This window comes from Ursus arctos, unplaced genomic scaffold (genome assembly GCF_023065955.2).
Source record: "Ursus arctos isolate Adak ecotype North America unplaced genomic scaffold, UrsArc2.0 scaffold_11, whole genome shotgun sequence".
In the NCBI taxonomy this organism is placed as follows: Eukaryota; Metazoa; Chordata; class Mammalia; order Carnivora; family Ursidae; genus Ursus; species Ursus arctos.
The window spans coordinates 21,444,987-21,459,098 of NW_026622775.1; the positions used below are offsets into that span (position 1 = coordinate 21,444,987).

At 39.4% G+C, this 14,112-nt stretch overlaps 1 protein-coding gene across 4 annotated transcripts in view; it reads right to left on the minus strand.

Moving 5' to 3' along the window:
- SCLT1 (sodium channel and clathrin linker 1) overlaps positions 1-14,112 on the minus strand; it is a 193,736-nt gene that overhangs the window by 60,138 nt on the left and 119,486 nt on the right. For 3 of the 4 annotated variants that reach the window (XM_026499334.4, XM_057310066.1, XM_048212355.2), the window contains 2 exons: positions 13,251-13,325; positions 10,748-10,893 (listed from right to left, as the gene is read on the minus strand). In XM_026499334.4, coding sequence (XP_026355119.2) covers positions 10,748-10,893; positions 13,251-13,325 — 221 coding nt within the window. The remainder of the gene's footprint in view (positions 1-10,747; positions 10,894-13,250; positions 13,326-14,112) is intronic. The other variant, XM_057310067.1, reaches the window with a different exon arrangement.

Here is a 14,112-nt window from a genome sequence, read left to right on the forward strand (position 1 = left end):
TTGTATGTTTCCAGGAATTTATCCATTTCTTCAAGTTTATCCAATTTGTTGGTATGTAATTGTTCACAGTAGTCTCTTATGATTCCTTGTATTCATGTGGTATCAGTTGTAATGTCTCCCTTTTTTTATTTCTGATTTTGAGTCTTGAAACACACTTGAGAATGTGTATTATGCTGTGTTGGACAGAATGTCTATTAAGCCAATTTGGTATAAGCATTGTTCAAGGGTGCTGTTTTCTTACTGATTTTCTGTTCTGGATGACCTCTTGTTGAAAGTGAGCTACTAGTTTCCTACTATTACTGTATTGCTCTCTATTTTCCCCTTCAGCTCTGTTAATATTTGCTTTATATATTTAGGTGCTCTGATATTGAGTGCATATAGTTTTATGATTGTTATTTTCTTTTGATGAATTAATCCCTTTTTATCATTATATAATGATCATTTTTGTCTCATGACAATTTTTGACCTAAGTCTATTTGTCTGATATAAGATACCCCTGCTGTCTTTGGGTACCATTTGCATGGACTATCTTTTGCCATCTCTTCACTTTTAGCCAATGTGCTTCCTCAAATGTAAAGTGACTTTCTAGTAAGCACCATATGGCTGGATCTTATTTTCTAATCCATTTAGTCTATGTCTTTTGATCAGATAATTTTTTTTACCCAGTTACATTTTATTTTTTTATATAATAACTTTTTATTATGTTATGTTAGTCACCATACAATATGTCCTTAGTTTTTAATGTAGTGTTCCACGATTCGCTATTTGCGTATAACACCCAGTGCTCATTGCAATATGTGCCCTCCTTTATACCCATCACTGGCCTATCCCAATCCCCCACGCACCTCCCCTCTGAAATCCTCAGTTTGTTTTCCAGATTCCATTGTCTCTCATGCTTCATTCCCCCTTCTGTATACCCCCCTTCATTCTTCCCTTCCTTCTCCTACTGATCTTCCTGCTATTTCTTATGTTCCATAAATGAATGAAACCATATGATAATTGTCTTTCTCTGCTTGACTTATTTCACTTAGCATAACCTCCTCCAGTCCCATCCATGTTGCTGCAAATGATGGGTAATTGTTCTTTCTGATGGCTGAGTAATATTCCATTGTATATATGGACCACATCTTCTTAATCCAGTCATCTGTTGAGGGGCACTCAGCTCCTTCCACAATTAGCTATTGTGGACAATGCTGCTATGAACATTGGGGTGCATATGGTCCTTCTCTTCACTACATCTGCAGCTTTGGGGTAAATACCCAGTAGTGTAATTGCTGGATAATAGCGTAGCTCTATTTTTAACTTTTTAAGTGACCTCCACACTGTTTTCCAAAGTGGCTGTACCAACTTGCATTCCCACCAAGAGTGTAAGAGGGATCCCCTTTCTCCACATCCTCTCTGACATTTGTTGTTTCTTGCCTTGTCAATTTTTACCATTCTAATTGGTGTAAGGTGGTATCTCAATGTGGTTTTGATTTGAATTTCCCTGATGACTAATGATTTTGAACATTTTTTCATGTGTCTGTTAGCCAGTTGTATGTCTTCATTGGAAAAGTGTCTGTTCATAGCTTCTGCCCATTTTTTGATTTATTTGTTTCTCGTGTATTGAGTTTGAGAAGTTCTTTGTAGATCTTGGACACCAGTCTTTTATCTGTAGTGTTATTTGCAAATATCTTCTCCCATTCTGTGGGCTGCCTCTTAGTTTTTTTGACTGTTTCCTTGGCTGTGCAGAAGCTTTTTATCTTCATGAAGTCCCACAAGTTCATTTTATCTTTTGTTTCTCTTGCCTTTGGAGATGTGTCATGAAAAAAGTTGCTGTGGCCGATGTCAAAGAGGTTGTAGCCTATGTTCTCCTCTACGATTTTGGTAGATTCCTGTCTCACATTGAGGTCTTTCATCCATTTGGAGTTTATCTTTGCGTGTGGTGTGAGAGAGTGATCAAGTTTCATTCTTTTGTATATAGCTGTCTAATTTTCCCAGCACCATTTATTGAAGAGACTGTCTTTCTTCCACTGGATGTTTTTTCCTGCTTTGTCAAAGATTAGTTGCCCATAGAGCCAAGGGTCCATTTCTGGGTTCTCTATTCTGTTCCATTGGTCTATGTGTCTGTTTTTGTGCCAGTACCATGCTGTCTTAGTGATCACAGCTTTGTAGTATAGCTTGAAATCCGGCAACGTGATGCCCCTAGCTTTGTTTTTCCTTTTCAACAATTCCTTGGCGATTCAGGGCCTTTCCTGGTTCCACACAAGTTTAAGGGCTGTTTGTTCCAGTTCTTTGAAAAATGTTGTTGGTATTTTGATTGGGATGGCAATGAAAGTGTAGATTGCTCTGGGTAGCATAGACATTTTAACTATGTTTATTCTTCCAATCCATGAGCATGGGATATTTTTCCATCCTTTTGTGTCTTCTTCAATGTCTTTCAAGAGTGATTTGTAGTTTCTAGAATATAGGTCCTTTACGTCTCTGGTTAAGTTAATTCCGAGATAACGTATGATTTTTGGCACTATTGTAAGTGGAATGGATTCCCTAATTTCTCTTTCTTCAGTCTCATTGTTCATGTATAGAAATGCAACTGATTTCTGAGCATTGATTTTGTATCCCGCCACATTACTGAATTGTTCTATAAGTTCTAGTAGTTTGGGGGTGGAGTCTTTTGGGTTTTCTATATAGAGTATCATGTCATCTGTGGAGAGAGACAGTTTGACTTCTTCTTTGCCAATTTGGATACCTTTTATCCCTTTTTGTTGTCTGATTGCTGTTGCAAGGACTTCTAGTACTATGTTGAATAATAATGGCGAGAGTGGGCATCCTTGTCATGTTCCTGGTCTTAAGGGAAAGGCTTCCAGCTTTTCCCCATTGAGAATGATATTCGCTGTAGGCTTTTCATAGATGGTTTTTATGAAATTGAGGAATGTACCCTCTATCCCTACACTCTGAAGGGTTTTAATCAGGAAAGGATGCTGTATTTTGTCAAATGCTTTTTCTGCATCAATTGAGAGGCTCATATGGTTCTGGAGTCTTTTCTTGTTGATGTGATCTATCACACTGATCAATTTGCGAATGTTGAACCACCCTTGCATCCCAGGGATGAATCCCACTTGGTCTTGATGAATAATCCTTTTAATGTACTGTGGGATCCTATTAGCTAGGATCTTGTTGAGAATTTTGGCGTCCGTATTCATCAGGGAAATCGGTCTGTAATTCTTCTTTTTGATGGGGTCTTTGCCTGGTTTGGGGATCAAGGGAATACTGGCCTCATAGAATGAGTTTGGTAGTTTTCCTTCTGTTTCTATTTTCTGAAACAACTTCAGGAGAATAGGTATTATTTCTCCTTTGAATGTTTGGTAGAATTCCCCGGGGAATCCATCAGGCCCTGGACTCTTGTTTTTGGGGAGGTTTTGATCACTGCTTCAATCTCTTCATAATTAACCGGTCTGTTTAAATAATCAATTTCTTCCTGTTTCAGTCTTGGTAGTTTATAGGTTTCCAGGAAGGCATCCATTTCTTCCAGGTTGTTTAATTTATTGGCATAAAGCTGTTGATACAAGTTTCCAATGATCCTTCCTATTTCATTGGTGTTGGTCATGATCTCTCCCCTTTCGTTCATAATTTTATTAATTTGGGTCCTTTCTCTATTCTTTTGAATAAGTCTGGCCAGTGGCTTATCGATCTTATTTATTCTTCCAAAGAACAAGCTTCTAGTTTTGTTGATCTGCTCTACTGTGCTCCTGGTTTCTAATTCATTGATCTCTGCTCTAATCTTGATCAACTGCCTTCTGGTGCGTGGGTTAGGCTTGTTCTTCTGTTCCAGCTCCAGCTTCTTGAGGTAAGAATATAAAAACTGCATTTTAGATTCTTCTGTTCTTTTGAGCAAGGCTTGGATGGCTATGTATTTTCCCCTTAGGACTGCCTTTGCAGTGTCCCATAGGTTTTGGACCGATGTGTTTTCATTTTCTTTGGTCTCCAAAAATTGTTTAAACTGATTTTTAATTTCCTGGTTTACCCAGGCTTTCTTGAGCAGGATGGTTCTTAGTTTCCAAGTGTTTGAGTTTCTTCCAAATTTTTCCTTGTGATTGAGTTCCACTTTCAAAGCACTGTGGTCTAAGAATATGCAGGGAATAAACTCAGTCTTTTGGTATCAGTTGAGACCTGTTTTGTGACCCAGTATATGGTCTATTCTGGAGAAAGTTCCATGTGCATTCGAAAAGAATGAGTATTCTGTTGTTCTGGGGTGTAGTGTTCTATATATATCTATGAGGTCTATCTGGTCCAGTATGTCGTTCAAAGCTCTTGTTTCTTTGTTGATTTTCTGCTTAGGTGATTTGTCTATTGTTGAGAGTGGAGTGTTGGGGTACCCTACTATTAACATATTATTATCTATATGTCTCTTTATTCCGGTTAAGAGTTGGCTTGTGTATCTAGCTGCTCCCCTGTTGGGGGCATAGATATTTATAATTGTCATATCCATATGTTGGATACATCCTTTAAGAATAATATGGTGTCCTTCTGTATCTCTAACTACAGTCTTTAAAATCTAATCTGTCTGATATGAGAACTGCTACCCCAGCTTTCTTTTATGTCCATTGGCATGAAAAATGGTTTTCCATCCTTTCACTTTCAGTCTGGATGTATCTTTAGGTTCAAAATGAGTCTCTTGTAGACAGCAAATGGATGGGTCATGTCTTTTTATCCAAGCTGCAACCCTGTGGCATTTTATGGGAGCATTTAGATCATTCACATTGAGAGTGATTATTGAGAGATATGATTTTAATGATGTCATGTTGCCTGTGAAGTCTCTGTTTCTATAGATTGTAATATTTCTGTTGTGTATCCCTCTTGGGGTCTTTTTACTTTTATAGAACCCCCCCCCCTAATATTTCTTGTAGGGCTGGCTTGGTAGTCACATATTCTTTCAGTTTCTGCCAGTCTTAGAAGGTCTTTGTCTGTCCATCAATTCTGAATGACAGCCTTGCTGAACAAAGGATCCTCGGCTGCATGTTCTTCTCAGTTAGAGCTCTGAAAATACCTTGCCAACCTCTCCTGGCTTGCCAGGTTTCTGTAGACAGGTCTGACGTTATTCTGAAGTTCCTCCCTCTGTACGTAAGGATTTTCTTCCCCCTGACCGCTTTCAAGACTGTATCCTTGGATCTAATATTCGTGAATTGCACTATGATGTGGCGTGGTGTAGGTCTATTCTCATTGGTCTTGGGAGGGGTCCTGCCTCTTGGACACAAATGCTTGTTTCCTTTGCTAGATTAGGGAAGTTCTCAGCTACAATTTGTTCAAATATCTCTTCTAGACCTCTCTCTTTCTCCACCCCCTTGGGGATGCCGATGATTCTGACATTGGAAAGTTTCATTGAGTTAGTAATCTCCCGTAATCTACATTCTTGAGATTGGATTTTTTTGAGCCAAGTTTCTGTTTTTTCCTTCTCTTCCACCATCCCATCTTCCAATTCACTAATTCGTTCTTCTGCCTCATTTACCCTGGCCGTCAGAGCTTCTAGTTTAGACTGCATTCATAGCATTTTTAATTTCTGCCAGATTCACTCTCATTTCCGCCCTTAGAGATTCTATATTCTTGTTAATATTTTCGTTTATATTTTTTTCAAGGCTACACATCATCTTGACCATTGTTACTCTGAACTACATTTCTGACAATTTGGTTATATCCATATCCATTAGTTCTGTGGCAGAGGCTGCCGACTCTGTATCTTTTCTCTGTTGGGGGAGATTTCTCTTCCTCGTCATTCTGATGAGGAGAGGTTGCGGGGATGTACAGAGTCCAAATTATTGACCAGGACCTAGGCAATGTGCACTTGTTTCATAATGACCTTAGGGATGTGGGCTTCTTGATTTTTCAGCCTGCCTTCTGGGGGGAGGGGCCTGCCGCACTGATACTCAGGCAACCCTCTTTGGGTAGAGTTGCTGCGTCCCCTGAGAGGGGGGATGGGGATGGGCACAATGTGAACTGGTATTTCCGGGCTTTTGTTCTCTGGCAGCTTTCCCTGGCGGTTTTCTGTGACTCTTCTGAGAGTCAGAGCAGCATTGGCCGAATCTCAGCCTCTGTCTCAGAACAGAGAGATTGCAGTCCGCTCTCCACTGAGCTCTCCTGGCCACTTTTAACTCTGTTTCTATTGGTGCTGCTAAAAACCCCGCAGCGTTCGGGGTTATGTGTCCCATAGCCACTCTCCCAGCCCTCGCTTCCAGGGTTGGCACGTCTCTGTCCTTTGCGCTTCTAACACTGCAAGCTACCCCCGGTCTCGCGCGTGCGCTCCCAAGCTCCCTGTTTCAGTGTGGTTCGCGTGCACTCCGGAGAACCGGTTTTCAGTCTGGTTGTGCGCACGCTCCCTCCCAAGCTCCCGGATACAGTCTAGTTCAAGTGTGTGCTCTGGAGCTCTGGTTTTCAGTTTGGACATGCGTGTGCTCCTGAGCTCCCGGTTTCAGTCCAGTTTGAGTGTGTGCTCCGGAGCTCCGGTTTTCAGTCTGGTTGTGTGCATGTTCCTGGGCTCACAGTCTCAGTCTGCTTTCCTGTGGGTTCTGGTCCACAAGTCCGGCCCGCTCCCCAGTGCAGGTGGCTACTGCTTCCCAGCGCCTGTGCTTGGCAGCTCCTTCCCCCTTCTGTTTATCTTCCGATATCTGTGCGGGGATTCACGGCTCCCCGCTTCGCACCTCAATACTTAGCACTGGGGATGTTCGTTTGTAGAGATCCTGATGTATCTTCCTACGTCTCGGGCTGATTTCATGGGTGTTTAGAATGATCTAGTAGATGTCCAGCTCGATTCAGGGGACCAGCTGAAAAAAGGTCCCCTACTCTTCTGCCATCTTTTTCCGACCCCTCTGATTAGGTAATTTAATCCACTTAAAAGTAATTTTTTTTTTTTAAAGATTTTATTTATTTATTTGACAGAGATAGAGACAGCCAGTGAGAGAGGGAACACAAGCAGGGGGAGTGGGAGAGGAAGAAGCAGGCTCATAGCGGAGGAGCCTGATGTGGGGCTCGATCCCGTAACGCCGGGATCACGCCCTGAGCCGAAGGCAGATGCTTAACCGCTGTGCCACCCAGGCGCCCCCACTTAAAAGTAATTATTAACAGATAATAACTACTGTGATTTTGTTAACTGTTTTCTGTTTTGCAGAAACAGTTTATTCCTTTATTCCTATTTTAGTTGTGTTTTTTTGTGATTTGTTGAATTTTTATAGTAGTTGCTTTCATTCCTTTCTCTTTATCTTTTGTGTGTCTACATTGTTTTCTGATTAGCATGAGGCTCACATTTTTGTTACTGATGTTATACATATTTTTATATTGTATATCAATTAACACATTATTGTGCCTCTATTATTTTTAATACTCTTATCTTTTAACTTCTATATTAGAGTTAAAAGTGATTTATATACTACTACTATATTCAGAGTATTCTGAGTTTGACCATTACCTACTTTTACCAGTGAGTTTTACACTTTCATATATTTTTATGCTGCTAATTAGTATCCTTTCATTTCCACTAGAAAAACGCTTTAGCATTTCTTTTTTTTTTTTTTAAGATTTTATTTATTTATTTGACAGAGATAGAGACAGCCAGCGAGAGAGGGAACACAAGCAGGGGGAGTGGGAGAGGAAGAAGCAGGCTCATAGCGGAGGAGCCTGATGTGGGGCTCGATCCCGTAACGCCAGGATCACGCCCTGAGCCGAAGGCAGACGCTTAACCGCTGTGCCACCCAGGCGCCCCTAGCATTTCTTTTTTTTTTTTTTTTTTTAAAGATTTTATTTATTTATTCGACAGAGACAGAGACAGCCAGCGAGAGAGGGAACACAAGCAGGGGGAGTGGGAGAGGAAGAAGCAGGCTCATAGCGGAGGAGCCCGATGTGGGGCTCGATCCCATAATGCCAGGATCACGCCCTGAGCTGAAGGCAGACGCTTAACCGCTGTGCCACCCAGGCGCCCCGCCCCTAGCATTTCTTATACAGCAACTCTAATGGCGATGCACCAGCTTTTGAGCTTTGTCTTAGAAAATTCTTAATCTCTCCTTCATTTCTGATGAACAACCTTGCTGGGTATAGTATTCCTGGTTTGCAGTTTTTTTTCTTTCAGTACTTTGAATATATTATACCACTCTCTCTCTGCTACAAGGTTTCTTCTAAGAAATCCATTGATAGTTTTATAGGGGTTGTGGGGGAGTCCCTTGTAGGTGATGAATCACTTCCTGTTTTCAAAATTCTTTTATTTTTGGCAATTTGATTAGAATGTGTCTAAGTGAAGACCTCTTGATGTTGAGCTTATTTGTGATTCTTTGGGTGTCATGGATCTGGATGTCAACTCCCTCCCCAGATTTTGGAAGTATTCTATTATTATTTCTTTATAAACTTTCTGTTCCTTTTTCATTCTGTGCTCCTTCTATTTTCATAATGTGTATATTGGTTTACTTTAAGATGTTCTATAACTCCTGTAGGTTTTCTTCACTCTTTCATTCTTTCTTCTTCTAACTGGATGATTTCAAACCAGCTACCTTCAAGTTTGCTGATTTTCTTCTGCGTGATCAAGTCTGCTGCTGAAACTCTACAGAATTTTTCAGTTCAGTTCTTCAGCTCCAGGATTTCTGTTTGCTTCTTTTTAATGGTTTCTATTTCTTTGTTAAACTTCTCATTTTGTTCATGTATCATTTTTCTGATTTTATTTAGCTGAATAATGTTCTTTCATAGTCCACTGATTTTAAGACAACACTTAAAATTTTTGTCAAGCAGTTCATGGATCTCCATTTCTTTTGGGTCAGTTAGATAGCTTTATTAGTTTCCTTTGTTGTTGACATATTTGCCTGATTCTTTCTTGGTATCTGTGTATTTGAAGAAGCAGATTCCTCTTCCAGTCTTTACAGACTGATTTTGGCAGGTAGACTTTCTCCCACCAAGTCCTACAACTGATGGGGCTGCTTCTGGGATTGTGGTTGAGCAAGACTGAAACCATGTCATGTGTCTATTGCTAGGTTCATGGCTGGCAAGCATGTAATCAGGGGCACAGTCAGGTGCTGTGTCCCATGGGTTCCTAAGGGTCCTTCCTGTGATGTCACTGGGCTGGTCCATGGGTGGGTAGGACTGCTTTTGGACTGTGGTAGAGTGGGACTAAAGCTGGGTCACAAGACTGCCTCAGGGATTGCAGTCAGGTCTGAGGTCACTGGGTGTGTAACTAGAAGCATCTACAAGTGTGGCTTCTGCTGGGTCTTTTGGGTGGCTCCCTGGCCATGAAAGACTACCTCAAACTGTGGTAGAGAAGTGCTGGATCCATGTCTTGTGGTTTTTGTTACGTCTGCAGACAGGTGTGACTTCTGCTGGGCAACTATTAGTAAGTACTCCCATCAGTTCACTGGGCTGGTTCCTGAGGGGACAGAACCGCCTCCAGACCATAGGAGAGTGGAACTAGAGCCTAGATGCTGGGACGACAGTCAGCTCTGAGGCTGGCGGACCTGTTACCTGAAGTACCCACAGGGATGGCTTCTGCTGAGTCCCTTAGTGGAGGGGGCCAGGTATAGGACTGTGGACAAGTAGGGCTAGAGCCAAGACTATAGGGACATGGGGCTGCTCTGGTCCATAGACAGGACCATAGAGTGCACTGCCACTGGTGTGCAAGCTTCCCTCCCTGTTTTTGGGCTTCAACAGTGTTTTGTAATCTCCCACCTGGATCCCAAAGCTCTCACAAAGGCACTTTTGTCTAGGGATGCCTTTCATATATTTTTCTGTGGAGGGACATGGGCTGGGTACCTCCAATTCATTCCACTGTATTGCTGACATTATTAGTCTTTATTTTTAAAATATCTATTAAACATATTCTGTAACAGATTGAGATTTCATGCAATTCAAATTAAGTTTTACCGTATTAAGTAACACTCTGGGGGGAAAAGGTAGAAAATTATTCAGAAGGGATATGCCAGACTATAAATTTACCATTTTAATAGACAATGTAATAAATAAACATGATGGATTATTATAAAATATTCAGTAACAAAAAAAATGTTAAGAATAAACTGAGTATAAAAGCAATAATTATAAGGAAGCTACTGTAAAACCTGCATAGTTAGTATGAAAAAACCCAATCTTATGAGCATTCTTTTTTTTTTTTTTTTAAAAGATTTTATTTATTTATTCGACAGAGATAGAGACAGCCAGCGAGAGAGGGAACACAAGCAGGGGGAGTGGGAGAGGAAGAAGCAGGCTCATAGCGGAAGAGCCTGATGTGGGGCTCGATCCCAGATCGCCGGGATCACGCCCTGAGCTGAAGGCAGACGCTTAACCGCTGTACCACCCAGGCTCCCCGAGCATTCTATTTAACTGCCAGAATGGAGAAATCTAAAATAAAATGGTGTAATACTGTTAAATCTTTTCTTCCTGAGGAAATTAGTTTTCAGAAATAAGCTTAAAGGGCGCCTGGGTGGCTCAGTTGGTTAAGCGTCTGCCTTTGGCTCAGATCATGATCCCAGGGTCCTGGGATTGAGCCCGCATCGGGCTCCTTGCTCAGCAGGGGGCCTGATTATCCCTCTCTCTCTGACTGGTGCTCTCCCTGTTTGTACTCTCTCTCTGTAAAATAAATAAATAAAATCTTAAAAAAAAAAAAAAAGAAGCTTAAAAAAATCCTATTTGGTGCTAAAAAGTTTTTTTTTCAACATATATGAAAGTCCTATTTAAAAAAAGTAAAGAGTCTATCAGAAAGCATATGAATTCTGAAAACGTTAACAGAAAACAGAAAAGAATAACTTACTTTATTTCAAGTTGCTTTATTTTATTTTCTGTTGCCTTAAGTCTTAGTTGAAGATCATCTTTTGAACGCTCTGCAACCAGGCATCTTTGGTGCATTTCTTCCAGTTTTCTGTAATCACTTTCATTTACTCTGCCTTCACGGTAAATCTGTAAAAGATGATTATATGTATATTACCTTACAGAAGAAAACTGTCTTAAGAAATTACACAGTTTAGAAACTGAAATCAATGATAAATAAAACTTCATAATCATGTGTTCATCTGTTCCCATTGCCACATAGTAAGACATCAGTAATTTTGGTTATTTCATATTTATAAAATAAAATGCTGAAAACTGACATATAAAAATTGCTTATTTTTTGAAAGTATTCATGCTCACTGTAAACTATTTAAATAGTTTTAATATCTTATTTTTTAAATTTTTATTTATTTTATCCTTTCTTTTATTAACATGATGTATCATGTTGATTGATTTGCAAATATTGAACCACCAGGAATAAATCTCACTTGATCATGGTGAATGATTTTTTTAATGTATTGCTGGATTCAGTTTGCTAGTATTTTTATTGAGAATTTTTACACCCATGTTCAACAGGGATATGGGCCTGCAGTTCTTTTTAGTAGTATCTTTATGCTGGCCTCAGAGAGTGAATTTGGAAGGTTTCCTTCCTTCTCTGTTTTTTGGAATAGTTTGAGAATAGGTATTAACTCTTTAACTGTCTGGTAGAATATGTTTGTGAAGCCATTTGGTCCTGGGGATGGTTTTAATATTTTAAAAAGAAATGTAAGATAGCCGAAATAAAAAATACTCTAAATGTCACCAATTGGAGAAAGCTGTTTTGATTAAATTGTCTTGAACACCCTTCAAGACAATTCTATATTCAGGCATGCCTGGGTGGCTCAGTTGGTTAAGTGTCTGCCTTTGGCTCAGGTAATGATCTTGGCATCCTGGGATTGAGTCCCACTTTCGGCTCTCTGCTCAGCAGCAAGTCTGCTCATGCATGTTCTCTCTCTCAAATAAATAAAATCTTAAAAAAAAAAGACAATTCTGTATTCTGATATTAAAAAATACAGATATACGCTATGGTGCAATAAACAGAACTATCTGAAAGTGATTCTATAATCTTACTCTGGGTTAACTAGACCATAATCTAACTGAAATGGGGGTGCCTCTTTTCCCAAAAGGAGTGGGTGTACCCAAGCTCAGTTTCTTATGAGACTAGGCTTCCTACCACAACACAGGGGCTGTAACATCACAAGAACTGTAAAGTATCCAGGTGCTAAGCAGCTCACATTTTCAGACAAATTCTACCCATAGCTACCCTCTAAATCCAGACTGCCTGGCCAAGCAACCTGTATCTTCTCCCACTGAAGAGACTGTTTTGTCACTTCTGTTCTATAAAAAGGTAGAATATCAGCAAGTTAATGTCCCACTCTAAAATACAGACATATCTATATCTATATTATCTATATCTCTATATAGCAGTGCTTTGACTTCAGCACACTTGTCTGTGTGGGAGACAGTGGGACAGTGGGAGAATGAGGGACCTGTGCCTTTTTTTTACCTGTTGTCTTTAGTCTTGTTTTACATTTCCTCAATTAAGCCTATTATTTAATCTATGCCATATGATTTTAAAAATTCATCCCAGCCATGATGTACAACAGGTAGCAATCCAAATGGGATCGATCCCTATTCCATAACAGAAGGAACTCAGAAGGAACCAACCTCACAGGAGACTGGTGACCATAAAGGTTCTAGCTGGAACAAGACATACATACTTTTGCTATGTGCTGCTTTGTAAGTGACTCTTACTATCTGATGTCATGATCTTTTTATGTCAATAATACAGATACATCACATGCTTTTAATACTACATAGTTCTTCTTTGAAAATCAAATTCTGACTCTACCATTTAGTATTTGTTAGTGTGGGTAAGTTACTTAACCTCTATGAAAGTTTCTAATGCAACACTTAAAACACAGTATTATGCTGCATCAAGTTTCATTTCCCTTTTTCCCCCAAGGCATTTTAAAAGAGTGGGATATTTCCTGACTTTTCACATTATTTTTTCTCAAATATCATTGGGGTAATGTTTTCCTACTTAAGAAATAAAAATCTATACTTTTAAAAGGTTAAAATCAGAGTAATGTTACAATTTTCTGGTTATATATACTTGTTTTTATAGATGGCTTAAACCCAATAAAAGTTGTCATTAAATTTAAAAACAGAAGGGAGACCAAGTAAAATTTATTATTGGGATGAAGTTTAAACAAGAAAAATAGCTACTTCATAAAATTCATACTTTCAAGTAAAAAGTACAAATACTGTGGCCACTCTTATAAAGAAATGTATTCAGGCAATACTACTATTTAAGTGCGACTGTGAATATATTCCAAGTAAAAACACTTACAATGTAGGGGTTGCTAGTAGATAGTGTGATGAAAGCGAAGAGTAATAGTAAGGATTTGCAGTTGAGTTTTAGGTAGGTATTTTTTCTTTTTTACCTTTTCTAGTTCTTCTTCCATTGCTTTTTTCTCCCTAATGGCTCGTTCAATTTGGCTTTGCTTTTCAGCACACTCCTACAAATTCAATTCATATTGTAAATAAATATATTTGTAAAATCTTAAGAAAAAATGGATAAGTAAAATGATTTGCTCAAAACAATACTGTACTTACCCTATCAATACAGCAGGACCATACTGATTATTAAACAAAAACAAAAAACCTCCATCTTCAAAGAGCTACCTATCTCAGGAGTTCTAAGTAAACATGCTAAATTGGTGACAGAGGTTCAGGGATTCCAGAGAGAAAAAAATGAGACCCTTTTCTCATTTTGTTTTATTCATACACTCTTATCATGTAATTTAAAAGGTAACACAGAACTGGACAGTGACACAACACCCTGAGGATAACCTGTGGCCTAACATGCACACAGGTATATAAATTCTAAATCTTTTTTTTTTTTTTTTTTGCAAAACTTATAAAGAGCCAAGGAGTGCCTCGGTGGCTCAGCTGGTAAGCTTGTGACTCTTGATTTTGCCCTAGGTCATGATCTCAGGGTTGTGAGATCAAGTCCTGCATTGGGCTCTGTGTTCAGTGGGGAGTCTGCTCAAGATTCTCTCTCTCCCTCTCCCTCTGCCCTCTCCCCTCCTCCTTCCCCCCCGCTCACATTTTCTCTTGAAAAAAAAAAAGGAAAAAAGAAAAAAGAGCCAATGGACACAAGATCATAAAACATTTCTGCTCAAAAGGTTTTAATCAGTAAAACTGAGCAAGCGTATCAATCAGTTGTTAAAATTTAGTATTTTGCAACTAACAGTAAAACTGAAAACAACCATTATGATGACTGGTTCCTCATAGCTATTTGTT